Consider the following 17,795-nt stretch of genomic DNA (forward strand, 5'->3'; position numbering starts at 1 on the left):
ACAGCCTTGGGCGGCGACGCACAGAAAGGCCATCTCGGGCCTTAAACAGGGACGCGGCCCCCAGGGGGCGAGGCTGCAGGAGACAAGGGGGAGGGACCCACCAGGACCCAGTGCTGAGCGCCCCATCCCACCCGCACCCGCGCCCCCTCTGCAGTCCTGTCCTCGCATCTCGAGACCCCGCTTTCCGGGGCGCAGGAGGCCTGGTCACTCGCTGAGACTCCGGGGTCCGGGCCGAGGGGGGCGTGTCGGTCCCCAGCGAGGCTGGTGCGGAGGCCGCGAGTCTGGGGTCACACGTTGAGCAGCAGGAACCCGCGCAGGACGCCCCGGGGCCGCACGCACCTCCCCTGCGGGGCTGGAGACCCTGGTCTGGCGCCCAGTTCCCTGAGACGGCCTGAGCGTGGCTGGGGGTGTGAGGAGCCCACCAGGGGTGCTGGGGCTCAGCCCGACTGGGAGCCACGGAGGTCAGCGACAGCTCCCTTGGGGACGGGCCTCCCACCCACAGTGAAGGGTTTTGTGGGTTTTTCCTCAGAAAGGAAAGGGGGGGGGCGTGTGGTCAATGATGGATGTGAGGCTGGGAGTGGCCTGTCTGGGGGGGACTCGGGGAGCAGGTCCGGATCAGCGTGTCTCTAACCTGCTCCCAGGAAGGCACAGCTGTGCTCCCTGGTGGGGACCATGGACCCCACTTCTCCTGCCTCACACACAGCGGTGCCCATGCCATGGGCTCTGACAGGATCGAGGAGCCCCAGGTCAGGCTGAGGCCACACAGCCAGGGGGAGCCCAGCCCAGCCCAGGTCGGGCCCACAGGGACCCCTGCCTGCTGCGGGCAGAGAGGCCACTGCCCACCCCCGAGTCCCCTGGCCCTGGCCCAGGGGGCGGACTGCTGTGTCTGCTGCCCCTGGTCCCCAGACACTGTTCCTGCCCCTCCCGCCCTGCCCAGTGCTCTCCGCCAGCCCCAGCCCCTCCGGGTCACCTCCTCTGAGTCAGAAGGTGGCATGCGGTTGCCTGAGGGGGGAGCCTCAATTCGGGTCCAGATGCAGGAATGTTGGGGGGACGTGGGGTTCCCTCTTGTATGGAGGGACATGGTCCCTGCCTCCCACCAGACTCTGCACGCGTGGATTCTCCTCGTGTGGGAAGAGCGAGCAGGGGCTGGGCTGAGGGGTGGGAAGAAGGGCCGTTTCCAGTTCTGGGGGCCAAGAGCTGGGGCTGGACCTTCTGAGTGCGGGGCGGGCACTCAGGTTGGGCTGGGGAACCAGTGACAGATGACTGACAGGCGGGAGGGGGAGCCTCTCACTGAGAGTCTGTGCGATGGGAGGGGTGTCCCTCCGCTCACCCAGGTCTCTGCTTCTCCGCCCCCATCTGTGTTCCTCCCATTCAGCTCCGTTCCCACGGGACCCCCTGGAGGGAGCATCGCCCCCAGGGCAGGGCTCTGTCCCACAGGACCCCCCTCCGTCCTCACCCAGGGCTCAGGCCCAAGTCCCCATGGGACCTGCCCCGCTGACCGGTGCGACCACACAGTGAGGGCTCCCACCAAGGTCATGATCTGCTGCATGAACGCATGGCCCTCAGGGAAGGGCGGGCTCACTCTCACCGTTTATCACAGGGACCCAGGGAGCAGCCCGGTGAGGGGACGGGGCGAGGTGGGGAAGGTGCCCAGTGCAGGGGCCTCTGTCACGGGGAGTTGGCATGTGTCCCCCCCACGTCCCCTCCCCCCGTCCCCTCCAGCATGTGGGTGTGGCCACTGCTGCAGAAGCTCTCTGAGCCCCATGGTTAAGGGCTTTCTATAAAAGCTTCACTAGGTGGACACCATTGACTGGATCATGGGCCATTGGTGATGCAACTTGAACTCTAGCCCCTGTCCCCCCTGGATGGGCTCTGAGGCTGAGAGTTCCAGCCTGTGATCAGCTTGGTTTTTCTGGGGACCAGCCCCCACCCTGAGGCCTCCAGATCCCCAGCCAAGAGCCACCTCATCAGCGTCCCACAGGCACCTGTTACTCAGGAGAAGCCCAGGGTTTCAGGAGCTCAGGGCCAGGAGCCAGGGGCAAAGGCCAGACCCAGTCTCTTCCCTCAGGGCAGAAATCAGGAGAGGAGGGTGGTCCCGGGAGAGGACATGGAACTGGGGGTGGTCGTCCCATGGGGAGGACAGGCGCTGCCCCACCTGTACCTGAGCTGCTTCTGCTGGCTCTGCTGGGCTGGGGGTGAGGGAGGACTGTGCTGGGGAGTGTCCCAGGGTGGGATTCCCACCAATGCTGGGCTTCCTGCACCTCTCTGTGATCTAGAGTCTCCGAAAATGAGGGACCCGAGCCTGGGGTTCCCTTTGGGATCTGAGCCAAGTCTGGGGTGACAGGGACAGTGAGCTGCTCACCCAGGTGCATAGGGTCTGCTCCTTCCTCAGCCTGAGGGAGGTGTAGGCTTAGGTGTGTATGCAATTGGACAATGGATGAAATTGATGGGCACATGTTGTGTTATAACTTCAAAATTCTGAAATAAAGTAAGATCCGTTCACACACACACACACACACACACACACACACACACACGTACTTACTGAGAATCTCAGTCTGTGGTGTAATTGCATCTAGACTAATAAAAGAGTAACATCCTAATTAGACCAGACATCTTCCAGACGTTCTTCCGGACAAAACCATGGTGGCGGAGACCAAGGCAGAGGCAGTTAGGGCGATCAGGCCGGCAATGGAGAGTAGTTAGGCTTGACCAGCCCGGCAGGGGAGGGGAGTTAGGGGCCATCAGGCCATCAGGGGAGGGCAGCTGGGGGTGACCAGGCTGGCATGGGAGAGCAGCTGGGGGCAATCAGGCTGGCAAGCAGAGATAGTTTGGGGTGATCAGGCAGGCAGGCTGGGGAGCAATTAGGGGCATCAGTCAGGCAGGCAGAGGTAGTTTGGGGTGATCAGGCAGGCAGGCAGGTGAACTGTTAAGAGGCAACAGTCCCGGATTGTGAGAGGGAAGTCTCTCGAGGGGTCCAAGATTGGAGAGGGTGCAGGCCCGGCTGAGGGACGCCCCTCCCCGTGCACAAATTTCATACACCGGGCCTCTGGTTATGATATGAGGACCATGCGTGTTCCTTCCTGAAATCCTGAGGGGATGCCCTAGTCTCCGTCTCCCTGGGAGGTTGGGGCGCTTCTCTGTGTGTTCCCTGGAGTGTGAGTGTGAGCGTTGCTTTGTGTACATGAGGCAGCAAAGGGAGAGAAATCCCTACAGGGACTATGTCCACTGGGCAGGGCTCAGAAGCGGTTTGATGGCGCAACATGCCGGGTCTGTCCTTCCCATTTGACATTTTAATGTTCTATCCTCTCATCCCAGGTCGCCACATCAATCCAACAAGGAACCCAGTCCCGTCTCCCATCCCCGTGGCTTCTGCTCCTCCTATGAACTCTGGGTGAGAGCTCACATGTCCCAGCCGTGTGAGCACAGTGAGCATGGAGAGCACATGGTGTGCACCCCCCTGACCTCTGTTCTGCATTCATGTCCCCGTTCCGCTCTCCCAGGAGGAGGCAGAGGCACAGAGTGGGAAGCTACATCCCCAGGCGGCAATAAGCTCACTCCTGAGGGACCCTGACACCAGGTCGGAGCTGTGGGGTCAGAGGCCAGAGCTCCAAACCCCTGCGCTGGGCTCCTCCCCACCCTCCTGTCACCATCCCGTGTGACAGATGAGGGAATGGGGTCCTGAGAACTCAATGCCGGGGTCCCGGTGCCCTGAGCCAGCGAGTGGGGACGGGAGAGGGGAGCAGATCTGGAGGTGCAGGAGCTGAGGGTTATGGGGCTCACTGGCCCCTTCCCGTGCGGCCTGCACAGAGTTTCATCAGCTGCACCCACTGCTCCTGAGGGAAAGGGCGTTTGCTGACTCTGGGATTTTAAAAAACTGAGGACTCCTTCCTTGCACTCGGTAATGGCATCAGGGTCTCTAGGGGCGTGAAGACCGTGCCTCTGACTGACGTCACTCACTGAGCAGCCCATGGCCCCTGTGGGCTGTGCCTGAAGGACCCTTGCTGTTCACTTGTAGAAGCTTCCAGAGCTTTGAGGGCCGCCTCGCACGTTCTGGGTGAACTGGAGATCAGAGCACCAGCCTGAGGCTCCTTTAGGGAGAAGTGGGCAGAGCGCTCCCCCTGCAGGAGGAGGGGCAGGCCCAGTCCCAGGCCTAGGCCTGGCGCTCAGGTCTCAGCCCAGGGAGGAGTCTGGAGCAGGGCCAAGGAGTGTTGGGGCTCGCCTTCTCGCTGGGGTTCCCTTCTCCATCTCACATCCCTGCTGAGTCCACCTTCCCGGATACTCGTGACGCGTCCCTACTTCTCACTCTCATTGGTTGAGCTCTTTCCAGAGCAGCCAATCAGCGTCACCGCGGCTCTGGGTTATGACTCCTCTGCGGGAGCACCCATAATCTGATGGTCCGGTGACCCCGAGGATGCCGGTCCTGAGGCCCCCCACCCTCCTCCTGCTGCTCTCAGGGGCGCTGGTCCTGACCCGCAGCTGGACCCGTGAGTGCGGGGTCGGAGGGGGCGGCTGTGCGGGGAGGAGCGAGGGGACCCGGCGGGGGCGCGGGGCCGGGAAGGCACGTGTCAGCCCCGTCCCTGCCCTCCGTCCGCCCCCCAGGCCCCCACTCCCTGAGGTATTTCACCACCATCGTGTCCCGGCCCGGCCGCGGGGAGCCCCGCTTCCTCTCCGTCGGCTACGTGGACGACAGGCAGTTCATGCGGTTCGACAGCGACGCGGCGAGTCCGAGGATGGAGCCGCGGGCGCCGTGGATGCAGCAGCCGTGGGTGGAGCGGGAGGACCCGGGGTTTTGGGACCGGAACACGCAGAGGGAAAAGCGCCACGAACAGCTTTTCCGAGTGAAACTGCAGACCCTGCGCGGCTACTACAACCAGAGCGAGGACGGTGAGCCGCGCGCCGGCCCCGTCACGACCCCCCTCCCCACGGACGGGCTGGGGTCGCCCCGTTGGTCCTGGTCCAAGCCTCAACCCGAGGCGGCGGGACCCCCCCAGCCCCCACCCGGAGCAGCCCGCGGGGACTTTGACCGGATTTTACTTTCAGTTCAGATTCAGGCCCCACTTGGCAGGCGGGGCGGGCGGGGCGGGCGGGGCGGGGCTGACCTCGGGATGGGCGGGGCTGACAGCGGGGCGGTTACCTCGGGGCGGGGCTGACCTCGGGGCGGGGTCAGGGTCTCACACCATCCAGTGGATGTATGGCTGCGACATGGGACCCGATGGGCGCTTCCTCCGCGGGTATGAGCAATGTGCCTACGACGGCACTGACTACCTCGCCCTGAACGAGGACCTGACCTCCTGGACCGCGGCCGATGCGGCGGCTCAGATCACAAAGCGCAAGTGGGAGGCGGAGGGTGAGGCAGAGAGAAAGAGGAGCTACCTGGAAGGGGAGTGTGTGGAGTCACTGCGCATGTACCTGGACAAAGGGAAGGAGACCCTGCAGCGAGCAGGTACCTGGGGTTCCCCTCTCCCTGGGGCTGGGGTCCTACAAGGAGACAGGACAGGGGGTCAGTGTCACACACCCCTCCTTGGAGTCGTATAGGGGGTCCCATGGATGTCCAGGTCAGGTATCAGAGGGACTCCCCCTCCTCTCAGGGACAGGTAGGGGTGCAGGCTCTCCTGGGGTGCAGAGAGACCCCCTGACATAACCCCTCAGCGGTTCCCCTGAGCCCTGCAGGGGCTCTGGGACCCACGGGGACCTTCTCTCTCAGGCCTTGTGCGCTGCCCACACCCCGTATCTGAGGCCTGACCCCAGCTATTCTGAGTCACGTGGCCTCCACCCAGGTCAGGACCACAAATTTCTTTCTCCTCTCAGAGACCTGCCTCCTTCCCTGGACTGTGTCTCTCTGAGTCTAGAACTTTCTAAAGACCAGGAGGTCCTTCCAGGTGCTTCTGTCCAGGCTGGTGTGGGGGCTGCGTGCTCCCTCCCCGACCCAGGTGTCTGTCCACTCTCAGGATGGTCAAATGGGTGCTGCTGGAGTGTCCCATGGAGGATGCAAAGTTCCTGCATTTTCTCCCTCCCCTCAGACCCTCCAAAGGCACACGTGACCCACCACCCCGTGTCTGCCCGTGAGGTCACCCTGAGGTGCTGGGCGCTGGGCTTCTACCCTGCAGACATCAGCCTGAGCTGGCAGCGTGACGGGGAGGACCAGACCCAGGACATGGAGCTGGTGGAGACCAGGCCTGCGGGGGACGGCACCTTCCAGAAGTGGGCGGCCGTGGGGGTGCCCCCTGGAGAGGAGCAGAGATACACGTGCCATGTGCAGCACGAGGGGCTGCCCGAGCCCCTTGCCCTGAGATGGGGTGAGGAGGCCGTGGGCACAGAGCCTCTTCTCAGGGTAGCGGGGTCCTGGGGGACCTCAGTGGGGTTGGGGCTGAAGCCTGGGGTAAGGGCCCTCACCCTCCCTTCCCTTCTCCTCCCAGAGCCTCCTTCTCACACCTTCATCATCATCATGGGCATCGCTGGGGGCCTGGTTCTGCTGGGAGCTGTGGCTGGAGCTGTGATGTGGGGGAGGCGGCGCTCAGGTGGGCAGGGGTGAGGTCTGAGTGTCTGTCCCACTGGGGATTCAAGCCCAGGTAGACTAGTGTCCCGCCTCATTTACCGGAAGCACAGTCCCCACGTATGTGATGGCCAGTGTGGGGCTCTGTGCTCACACTTACTCTGTAGTGAGGCCCGTGGTAAATGAGGGACCCAGTTATCACCTGATGATGGTGGTGGTGGGGACCCCGTTCCTAGCAGTCCCAGGTCAGAGGGCAGGTCCCTGCTGAGCACAGATCTCCAGGAGGGCGGTGGGTCCAGTCCCCACACAGGCACTTCCCTCAGGTTTCCTGACCCTGCCCTGGGTCTATACACTTCCAGAACCTCTCTGGGCCCAGGACTAGGGCTTCCTTTAGGACCTCATGGCCCTGCCCCCTCCCTGGTCTCTCACGGGATGTTTTCTTCCCGTACGTGGAAAAGGCTGGAGCTACGCTCAGGCTGCCAGTGAGTATGGAGGGGTGACCCCTGGGTTTCTGGGACAGTACCGATGGGAGGCATGCAGGACTTCACCCCATATTTCCTCCTTAGTCTCTTGACCTGGGGCTCTGACCCCATCCCGGTGTGCCCCCCCCCCCCCCCCAGCAATGACAGCGCCCAGGGTTCTGATGTGTCTCTCTCGGCTTCTAAAGGGGATACCTGATCTGCGGATGGGGTGGGTAGAGGGGAGGACTGGATCATGGGGATTCTGTGGGACATTGTGAGCATGAAGTGGTCTTTGAGAACGTCACCAGTTTCAGAAACTCCCCTCAATCTGTTCATGATGATTGTCCTCCACAGCGTGAGGCAGCTGCCTTGTGGGGACTGAGTGATGGAAGATGTGTTCACCCTCCCACATCCTGACTCAAGAACGTCTGATTGGGGCGCTGGCTGTAGGAAGCCCCCGATTGTCTTCACTGTCAGAGAAGTGTAAACAGGAGCTCGGAACGCTGGTGAACCTTGAGCCCTGGCAAGGGCCAGAGCTATGCATCGATTGTTGAGTCCGGACAGTGATGGCTCAAGCAATTTCCTGACCAAATAGTCTCAGAGTGAATCTTTCTAACATTTACTGACCCTTAAGAGAGTCTGTCTGTTACCGGAATTGCCTGCCTGACTAAGGGCTATTTGTATGTCCAAAGTTGAATAAAAGGTTGGCAAGGCCTGGGCACCTGGGGAAGTCCTTCCCGTTGTGTTGGGCTTCCCGCCTGGCCCCCAGTATTTCCAAATTATTATTTCTTGTCTCCTCTCTGTCATTTGCGCGCGGCCCTCCTCCAGATTCCGAACCCTGAACCACACAGGACGTGGCTCACACATCTGGTGCACAACAGGGGACATCTGGAGGAGAAGATTTCGTCTAGATCGGAAAAATGAAGCTTCGGCGGCAAGGTAGAGAAGATTTGACCGGATAGGTGGGGAAGAATTCACTGGATAGGTGGGGAAATTCACCACGTGCAAAGCCCACAGCCAGCTGCAGAAGTTGCTATCTGTAAGGGTGGGAACGTCCTTTTTTTAAGCCAGGCTAGTGGGGCAGAATTCGGTTAAAAAGTAAGAAACTTTATTGTAGACTTTTGGTTTGCATGCTTAAGAATAAAGAAATTAAAGTGTCAGGAGGTATTCTCCTATAGTTTTTATATGATGTTATAGAACATAACCCTTGGTTTCCTGAAGAAGGTACATTGGATCTTGATTGTTGGGAAAGACTGGGTCAAAACTTGAAAAAAGCTCAGCAGTAAGAGACATTTTAATTCAGCAATTAGCTTATGAAAATGCCAGTGCTGATTGTAAGAAATGCCTGACGCCTCTGAGAAAAAATAGTACCATTACAGAAATAATTCAAGCTTGTCAGAACGTGGGGTCAGGCACTTTTCAAGCAAACTTACTCGCTGCCTCTGTAACAGTGGGGAATATAAGGTGCTATAATTGTGGTAGAACAGGACATTTTAAAAGGGAATGTACGCAGCCAAGAAGGACACAAGGGGGCGCTCCAGGGAAAGGCGTGAGCATTCTGCCTCCAGATTCAGTCAATGCAGATTCAACCTCTTTTATGTCCTAGATATTAAACAGGAAATTATTAGATACTTGTGTATTAGTTATTGTTTATGGTTAGTTTATTAACCACGAATTTAATTTAATTTAATGAGAAACAAATGATAGATGGCCAGGCGATTGCTGAGTTTCCCCAGAACAAACAGAATGCGGGAATGGGGAGAGAGAATATGAGTGGTACCCGTGGCCAATAATACAGGTTCTAGAAAATTCCCTGGACAGAGGGAAGTAATGAAAAAATTACTAGGTCTTTTGGCGATCCTGGACAATGGACGCCCACTGGAGAATGTTATTAAAAGTCTCATTTTTGCCATGTTTTTATTTCACAATCCATCATTTAAAATTTACACAAATGGAACATTTCCCAGAATTGAGGGATGCATCTGGGATTTCTGTACCCGTGAGAAGAAAGGCTAGCTTAAGAGAAAAGTGCCCTCTGCCCGATTTTGGGTGACTTCTTGAGCCCCAATCTCTTCTCGGATGCTACAGAAAGGACTAAGACTGTTTTTTCTTTAACAAATGGCAAAAATGACACAAAATATACAGGCTATATTTGGACAATAGGATTAATGTTTCCATAATAATGGTAATCTTTGAATAATAATGTAGCACATTCCAAGGTTGCCTCCCAAAATTTGGGGCACTCCTGTTTTTCCACAAAATAAAAATAAAATAACACTTTAGCATTGAAGGCACTAAAAGTTAGCTCTGTTATAAAATTTGCCAAAGAAAACGGCCTTGTTAATTGGCTTTGAAATCTTAAAGTTGTTAGAACACAAATAATAAAAATAACTAAAATAAAGAATTTGTGGGCTTCCGGGGTCGGGATCCCGATCGCGGCCGGCTCCGGCTTCCCTGGGGTCGGGTACGCGGGAGGCCATGGCGTCCTCCTCGGCCCCACCGGCCTCCATACAGGCGAGCACAGGGGCCCCCGGCCAGGGTTTCGGCTTCGCCTCCAAAACCAGGCAGAAGCATTTCGTGCAGCAGAAGGTGAAGGTGTTTCGGGCGGCTGACCCACCGGTGGGCGTGTTCCCGGGGGGCGTAGCCCACTCGATCATTGAGCTCAGCCAGGTGCCTCCCCCTGTGATGCTGCTGCCAGATGGTTGTAAGGCCAGCTCCGAGATCAAGGTCAACAGTCACCTTTTCCACAGGGAAAATCTGCCCAGTCACTTCAAGTTCAAGGAGTATTGTCCCCAGGTCTTCAGGAACCTCCGTGATCGATTGGGCATTGATGACCAGGAATGCTTGGTATCTCTTACCCGACGTCCCCCGAGTGGAAGGGAAGGCAGTGACGGTCGCTTCCTTATCTCCTGTGATCGGACGCTGGTCATCACAGAAGTATCCGGGGAGGACATTGCTGACATGCACTGCAACCTCTCCAGCTCCCAGCAGTACATTGTGAAGTGCCATGGCAACACGCTGCTGCCCCAGTTCCCGGGGATGTACCGAGTTAGCGGGACAATGAAGACAGCTACATGCTTGTGATGCGCAACATGTTTAGCCACCGTCTTCCTGTGCACAGGAAGTGTGACCTCAGGGGCTCCCTAGTGTCCCGGGAAGCCAGCGATAAAGAAAAGGTTAAGGAATTACCAACCCTTAAGGATATGGACTTTCTCAACAAGAGCCAGAAAGTTTATAGTGGTGAAGAGGAGAAGAAAATATTTCTAGAGAAGCTAAAGAGAGGTGTGGAGTTCCTAGTGCGGCTGAAGATCATGGACCACAGCCTTCTGTTGGGCATCCGTGACATAGTTGGTGGCTCCGAACCAGAGGAGGAGGGGCCTGTGGGGGAGGTGGAGTCCGAGGGGGATGGGGACGGTGGCCTGAGGGGACCTGCTCTGGTGGCCTGCTGTGGCACCTCCCCTGAGGGCATTGGCAGCTACATGCTTTCTCATCGGCCCCTGGGCCCTGGAGAGTTTGAATCCTTCATTGATGTCTACGCCATCCGGGGTGCTGAAGGGGCCCCCCCGAAGGCGGTGTATTTCATGGGCCTCACTGCCACCCTGATGCAGTGTGATGCCAAGAAGAATGCAGCTCCTGCAGCCAAAACTGCCAAGCATGGGGCTGGGGCAGAGATCCTGAGCAGTATGCTCAGCGATTCCTGGATTTCATCACCAACATCTTTGCCTAAGAGACTTCGTGGTCACTGCCGCCTTCTGTTCAGAGTAGACTTCACCAAGCCTTAATTACCTTACATTTTTTCACCTGTGATGCCCATGGCAAGACACCCATGGAAGTACACTGGTGTCAGAACAAGGCAAAGGAAAATGGTCTGGTTAAATGGAAAGATCCCGAGTCTGGGTTCTGGAAGGGCCCCGATCCCCTCTTCACATTCGGTATATTTCCAGAAAATTTCTCCAAGCCCGTGTGGATTCCCGCAAGAAATATTAAACCTCAGCATGGATCCCAGGGAAGAACGGGCCAGGTTAATGAGGACCTTGCACCTGGAGCCATGCCTTACAGCTGCAGACATTCGACCACCCCAGCCGCAGGCAGGCTGCACACCATCCCATTGTATCATTTCTACATTCCCAAGGGATTCCCTCATGATTTTAAACACAACCGGCTTTCGCTTGGGTTCCTACCAACCTAGCCGAGCCTTGGGAATCTCCTCACACCTACCACCTGTCCCAGGATCTGGTAAAAATCTTAAAAACACAACAAGGATTTCTTGGAATGTTAATTGCAGGAATCTTTGCCCTCTTAATGTTAACGTCTGTGGGCGTTGCTGCTTCACCCATGGTACAAACTGTTCACACTTCTCAGTTTGTACAACAGGTTAAGGAAAATGTAACTAAGACCTTGTCTATACAAAAAAGAATTGACAGCCAATTTGAGATTGAATTGTGGGCCCTAAAGTCTACAGTCTTGTGGATGGGTGATAAAATCCACAGCCTAGAGCAGCCGTGGGCAAAAAACGGCCCACGGGCCAGATCCAGCTGTTCTATCCGGTTCTCTTGGTCTCCACTCCACTCCTTTACTTTGAATTTATATTAGTTCACACAAACACTCCATCCATGCTTTTGTTCCGGCCCTCCGGTCCAGTGTAAGAACCCATTGTGGCCCACGAGTAAAAAAGTTTGCCCACCCCTGGCCTAGAGCAAAGACTATCCTTCCAGTAATTTTTTCCAGATTTCTGTTACCCCCGTTTGCTATAATAGCACCTTGCACCCTTGGGAATCAATAAAAACTCACCTTCTTGGTGCTTGGGGTAAAGGTAACACAACCCTTGATATTTTAGAATTACAACAGCATATTGTGTAGTTATCCCAGGCAAACTTACAAACCAATTCCTTAGATGCCTGGCAGCAATGTAAAAAGGACATGAAAGAATTCAACCCCTTCAGGTGGATCTCCTTACATTTGCCTCCGAATAACCACTATTGCTTGTCTCATTTTTGTTCTCATATGTTTATTTCTAGTCTGCAGATATGGAATGAAGAGTCTTGAAGGGACTCGAACCCTTCAGGTGGCATTCCCTTTTCAAGGTTTACTAAGGAAATGGGGGGAGATATAGGAAGCCACCCATTGTCTTCACTATCAGAGAAGTGTAAACAAGGAGCCCAGAATGCTGGTGAACCTTGAGCCCTGGCAAGGGCCCGAGCTATCCACCAATTGTTTAGTTCAGACAGTGATGGCTCAAACAATTTCCTGACCAAATAGTCTCAGAGTAAATCTTTCTAATATTTACTGACCCTTAAGATAGTCTGTCTGTTACTGAAATTGCCTGCCTGACTAAGGGCTGTATGTGTATCCAAAATTGAATACAAGGTTGGCAGGGCCTGGGCACCAGAGAAAATCCTTCCCCTTGCGTTGGGCTTCCGGCCAGGTCCCCAATATTTCCAAATTATTTCTGGTCCGGTCTCTGTCATTTGCGCACGGCCCTTCTCCAGATCCCGAACCCTGAACCACTCAGGATGTGGCTCACACACTGGTCCAGGCCTGTGCCCACACTTTCCTGTCCAGCAGAAGTGGGCTGGGCCCTCCCCATCCCTCCCTTTACTGCCTAGTGCTCTGACCTGCAACTTCCTGCTCCCGTATTGAAAGGAGATTCTGGATGTGACTTTTCATTTCTTGTCATGAAAGGTTGATGGATTAAAGGATGGCTGAACATCTGAGAGGAAATTAATGGAAGCACCTTGACCTTTCATGGAGCCCATGTGATTTTGTTGCTGAGCCAGTCACAGGTGGAGACAAGTGGGGCTGTGAGGATGGAGCATGCTCAGTGCATCGTGGGCTTTGACGTGGTCACTCCTCGGCTGGGTCACCTCTCTGCTCCTCTGACCTTGTCCCTCAGGGGAACCCTGTCCCACCAGGACCTGTGGTCACAGGGACTCACATCCCCCAGGCCTAGTCCCCTGTCCTAATGGAGCACAACTCCAGGACGCTGGACAGCGAGGGCCTTTGCGAGGAGCGGGGTGGGGGGGGGGGGCGGGACTCAAGTCAGCCTGGAATCAGGCCTGAGTCTGGCCCTCAGCCCCCACCTTCAGGTGTTTGTTGTTTTGTTGCTTCTGTGGATATTATCCCAGTTATTGTGTGTGTGAATGTTGGTCTCATTCTCTGGGTGTCCCCGTCTGACTCAGGGTACATGTTCCTGTCATTGTCCCACAGACCCAGGTCCCTGCACACAGGAGCCCGTGGTGGGGAGAGATGGATTCCCGGTTCCTGCTGCTCTTGCCTCCTTCCCCAGCCTCAAGTTCTTGCCCTGAACTCTCGGGGGAACCAGGTTGTGGAGTTAGCACAGAGGAGGGTCCCCCATTCCTCCTCTGAGATCAGGTCCTGCTGGGATTGTGCTCTGCCCGCTGCCCTCTCTCCAGCCTCCGGTGGGCCCCCAGGATGTGGGGAGGGGAGGCAGCTGCAGGTTTAGGGGAGCAGCGCTGTGGGTATTGCAGGTGCAGTGATGTCCCCGGGAGGCACCCGGAGCTGCAGCCCCCCCAGGACAGCTGAGCTGGGGCCACAGCCATGAGGTCACTGTGTCCAGCACAGGGAGGGGCTCCCCCTGCAGGAGCCGCGGCTGGTTGAGTGACAGGTGTGAGCGCTGGGGTTGCCTCTGGGGCCTCACTGAGGGGGAATGGGAGACCCGCTGGCCCGTGGGCAGGTGTGTGGGGCACAGAGTGTGTAAGAGCCAGGGAACAGGGAGGGGGGAGGGGGAGAGAGGGAAGGGTTCTGGGGCCACCACGGAAGGGGACCCAGGTGTGGGCTGTGGGACAGGGCAGGGGCTGTTTGATGGGTGGTCAGTGTGGGCCTTGCTGGGAGGTGACCTTGAGGAGAGATTAGAAGGTCATGGCCCAGGAGGCCCTCTGGAGGGAGGTCAGCCCAGGCGAGAACCTGCAGTGCGCATGCCCCGGGGCAGGAGGGGTCTGGTCTCTGGGAAGAGCCAGGAGGCGGGTGTGGGTGCAGCAGAGAGAGATGGAGCTGAGACAGAGCCTGGGGGACCACGTGGCGGGAGGGAGTTGGAAGGCGGGGGCTGTGCTGAGGGAGGTGGGGTCCCAGGACAGTTTGGAGCAGGAGAGGGACGTGGGGTGTCGCCCCCTGAAAGGGTTGCTGTGGCTGTTGTGCTGGGGACAGACCTGGGGGGAGGGAGGCAGCAGCGGGGGAGCGGGAGGGCCTGCGGGGTGCAGGCGGGAGAACCCTCCGCGGGGTGAGCTGTGGGAATAGTGGGCCAGATGGGATTCTGGAACCTTCTGAGGAGGACTTGACAGCACTCCTCTGGGTCCATCCGGGGTCTGGGAGAGAGCGGGCACCGTCATCAGAAATGTGATTGGATGGAAGGAGGAGGATAGAGTTGCCCTCAGCGGAGATGGGGAGCCCAGGGAGCAGCATATATGGGGGGGATCACAGAGGTTGGTTGTAGGAGATGTTGGGGGAGCTGTCTGCTGGGAACAAGGAGCCGGGGGGCTGGCAGGTGGACAGGAGCTGGAGGAAGGAGGGGTGTCGCTGGAGAAACAGCCTTGGGCGGCGACGCACAGAAAGGCCATCTCGGGCCTTAAACAGGGACGCGGCCCCCAGGGAGTGAGGCTGCAGGACACAAGGGGGAGGGACCCACCAGGACCCCGTGCTGAGCGCCCCATTCCACCGGCACCCGCGATCCCTCTGCAGTCCTGTCCCTGCGTCCCGAGGCCCCGTTTTCCGGGGCGCAGGAGGCCTGGTCACTCGCTGAGACTCTGGAGTCCGGGCCAAGGTGGGCGTCGGGGTCCCCAGCGAGGCTGGTGGGGAGGCCGCGGGTCTGGGGTCACACGTTGAGCAGCAGGAACCCGCGCAGGACGCCCCGGGGCCGCACGCGCCCCCCCTGCGGGGCTGGAGACCCTGGTCTGGCGTCCAGTTCCCTTAGAGGGGCCCTGGGCGGGGCTGGGGGTGTGAGGAGCCCACCAGGGGTGCTGGGGCTCAGCCAAATGAGTTCAGCTGAGGTCAGCGACAGAGCTCTCGTGGGGGCGGCCTCACACCCACAGTGAAGGGTTCTGTGGGTTTTTCCTCAGAAAGGAAAGGGGGCCCGTGAGGTCAATGACGGAAGTGAGGCTGGGAGTGGCCTGTCAGTGGGGGACTCTGGGAGCGGGTCCGGGTCAGCGTGTCTCTAACCTGCTCCCAGGAAGGCACAGCTGTGCTCCCTGTTGGGGACCATGGACCCCACTTTTCCTGCCTCACACACAGCCGTGGGCACGCCATGGGCTCTGACAGGATCGGGTAGCCCCAGGTCAGGCTGAGGCCACACAGCCAGGCGGAGCCCAGCCCAGCCCAGGTCGGGCCCACAGGGACCCCTGCCTGCTGCAGGCAGAGGGGCCACTGCCCACCCCCGAGTCCCCTGGCCCTGGCCCGGGGGCCGACCACTGTGTCTGCTGCCCCTGGTCCCCAGACACTGTTCCTGCCACTCCCCCCTGCCCAGTGCTCTCCGCCAGCCCCAGCCCCTCCAGGTCACCTCCTCTGACTCAGAACCTGGCATGAGGTTGCCTGAGGGGGGAGCCTCAATTCGGGTCCAGATGCAGGAATATTGGGGGACGTGGGGTTCCCTCTTGTATGGAGGGACGTGGTCCCTGCCTCCCACCAGACTCTGCACGCATGGATTCTCCTCGTGTAGGAAGAGGGAGCAGGGGCTGGGCTGAGGGGTGGGAAGAAGGGCCGTTTCCAGTTCTGGGGGCCAAGAGCTGGGGCTGGACCTTCTGAGTGCGGGGTGGGTGCTCAGGTTGGGCTGGGGAACCAGTGACTGATGAGTGACAGGCGGGAGGGGTGCCTCTCACTGAGAGTCTGTGCCATGGGAGGGGTGTCCCTCCGCTCACCCAGGTCTCTGCTTCTCCGCCCCCATCTGTGTTCCTCCCATTCAGCTCCATTCCCACGGGACCCCCTGGAGGGAGCATCGCCCCCAGGGCAGGGCTCTGTCCCACAGGACCCCCTCCGTCCTCACCCAGGGCTCAGGCTCCCATCCCCATGGGACCTGCCCGGCTGACCGGTGCGACCACACAGTGAGGGCTCCCACCAAGGTCATGATCTGCTGCCTGAACGCATGGCCCTCAGGGAAGGGCGGGCTCACTCTCACCGTTTATCACAGGGACCCAGTGAGCAGCCAGGTGAGGGGATGGGGCGAGGTGGGGAAGGTGCCCAGTGCAGGGGCCTCTGTCACGGGGAGTTGGCATGTGTCCCCTCCCCCCGTCCCCTCCAGCAAGTGGGTGTGGCCACTGCTGCAGCAGCTCTCTGAGCCCCATGGTTAAGGGCTTTCTATAAAAGCTTCACTAGGTGTACACCATTGACTGGATCATGGACCATTGGTGATGGAACTTGAACTCTAGCCCCTGTCCCCCCTGGTTGGGCCCTGAGGCTGAGAGTTCCAGCCTGTGATCAGCTTGGTCTTTCTGGGGACCAGCCCCCACCCTGAGGCCTCCAGATCCTCAGCCAAGAGCCACCTCATCAGCGTCCCACAGGCACCTGTCACTCAGGAGAAGCCCAGGGTTTCAGGAGCTCAGGGCCAGGAGCCAGGGGCAAAGGCCAGACCCTGTCTCTTACCTCAGGGCAGAAATCAGGAGAGGAGGGTGGTCCCGGGAGAGGACATGGAACTGGGGGTGGTCATCCCATGGGGAGGACAGGGGCTGCCCCACCTGTTCCTGAGCTGCTTCTGCTGGCTCTGCTGGGCTGGGCTGGGAAGGGGGCATGCGCTGGGGAGTGTCCCACGGTGGGGTTTCTGCCAATGCTGGACTTCCCACACCTCTCTGTGTCCTAGAGTCCCCAACAATGAGGGACTGAAGCTCGGGGTTCCCTTTGGGATCAGACCCAAGCCTGGGGTGACAGGGACAGCAAGCTGCTCAGCCACGTGCATAGGGTCTGCTCCTTCCTCAGCCTGAGGGAGGTGTAGGCTTAGGTGTGGATACAATTGGAGAATAGATGAATTGGATGGGCAGACGTTGGGTTATAACTTCAAAATTCTGGCATAAAATAAGATCCATTCACACACACACACACACACACACACACACACACACACACACACAGAGATACTTACTGAGAATCTCAGTCTGTGGTGTAATGGCATCTACACTAATAAAGGGGTAATATGCTAATTAGACCAGAGACCTTCCAGACGTTCTTCCGGACAAAGCCATGGTGGCGGAGGCCAAGGCAGAGGCTTTTAGGGCGATCAGGCAGGCAATAAAGAGCAGTTAGGCTTGACCAGTCCATAGGGAAGGGCAGTTAGGGGCAATCAGGCCATCAGGGGAGGGCAGTTGGGAGTGACCAGGACGGCATGGGAGAGCAGCTGGGGGCAATCAGGCCAGCAGGCAGAGAAGTTAGGGGCAATCAGGCAGGCAGGCAGGCAGAGGTGTTTAAGGGTGATCAGGCAGGCAGGCAGGTGAGCGGTTAGGAGCCAGCATTCCCGGATTGTGAGAGGGATGTCTCCCAATGGGGTCCCAGATTGGAGAGGGTGCAGACCGGCCTGAGGGGACCAGCCCCCCCGCCCCCGCGTGCACAAATTTCATTCACCGGGCCTGTATTATGATATAAGGACCATGCGTGTTCCTTCCTGAAATCCTGCAGGGGATGCCCTAGTCTCCGTCTCCCTGGGAGGTTGGGGCTCTTCTCTGTGTGTTCCCTGGAGTGTGAGTGTGAGCGTTGCTTTGTGTACATGAGGCAGCAAAGGGAGAGAAATCCCTAGAGGGACTATGTCCACTGGGCAGGGCTCAGAAGCGGTTTGATGGGCGCAACATGCCGGTCTGTCCTTCCCATTTGACATTTTAATGTTCTATCCTCTCATCCCAGGTCGC

The 17,795-nt window shown here is 58.2% G+C and overlaps 1 protein-coding gene and 1 pseudogene across 2 annotated transcripts; both read left to right on the forward strand.

Annotated features, from left to right (window-relative positions):
• Window positions 1-4,358: 4,358 nt before the first annotated feature.
• Window positions 4,359-7,741, forward strand: LOC308234894 (saoe class I histocompatibility antigen, A alpha chain-like). Its single transcript, XM_080643318.1, has 6 exons — window positions 4,359-4,487; window positions 4,603-4,887; window positions 5,171-5,446; window positions 6,024-6,299; window positions 6,420-6,521; window positions 7,312-7,741. Exons 1-6 carry the CDS (start codon window positions 4,415-4,417, stop codon window positions 7,314-7,316), a joined length of 1,017 nt encoding a protein of 338 aa, XP_080499444.1. The 5' UTR covers window positions 4,359-4,414; the 3' UTR covers window positions 7,317-7,741.
• A 1,694-nt stretch (window positions 7,742-9,435) lies between these two features.
• Window positions 9,436-10,684, forward strand: LOC308234877 (phosphatidylinositol 5-phosphate 4-kinase type-2 gamma-like; annotated as a pseudogene). Its single transcript has one exon. The product of its transcript is annotated as a phosphatidylinositol 5-phosphate 4-kinase type-2 gamma-like (transcript).
• The last annotated feature ends 7,111 nt before the right edge of the window (window positions 10,685-17,795 follow it).

This window comes from Plecotus auritus, assembly GCF_963455305.1.
Source record: "Plecotus auritus genome assembly, chromosome: 10".
Taxonomy (NCBI): Eukaryota; Metazoa; Chordata; class Mammalia; order Chiroptera; family Vespertilionidae; genus Plecotus; species Plecotus auritus.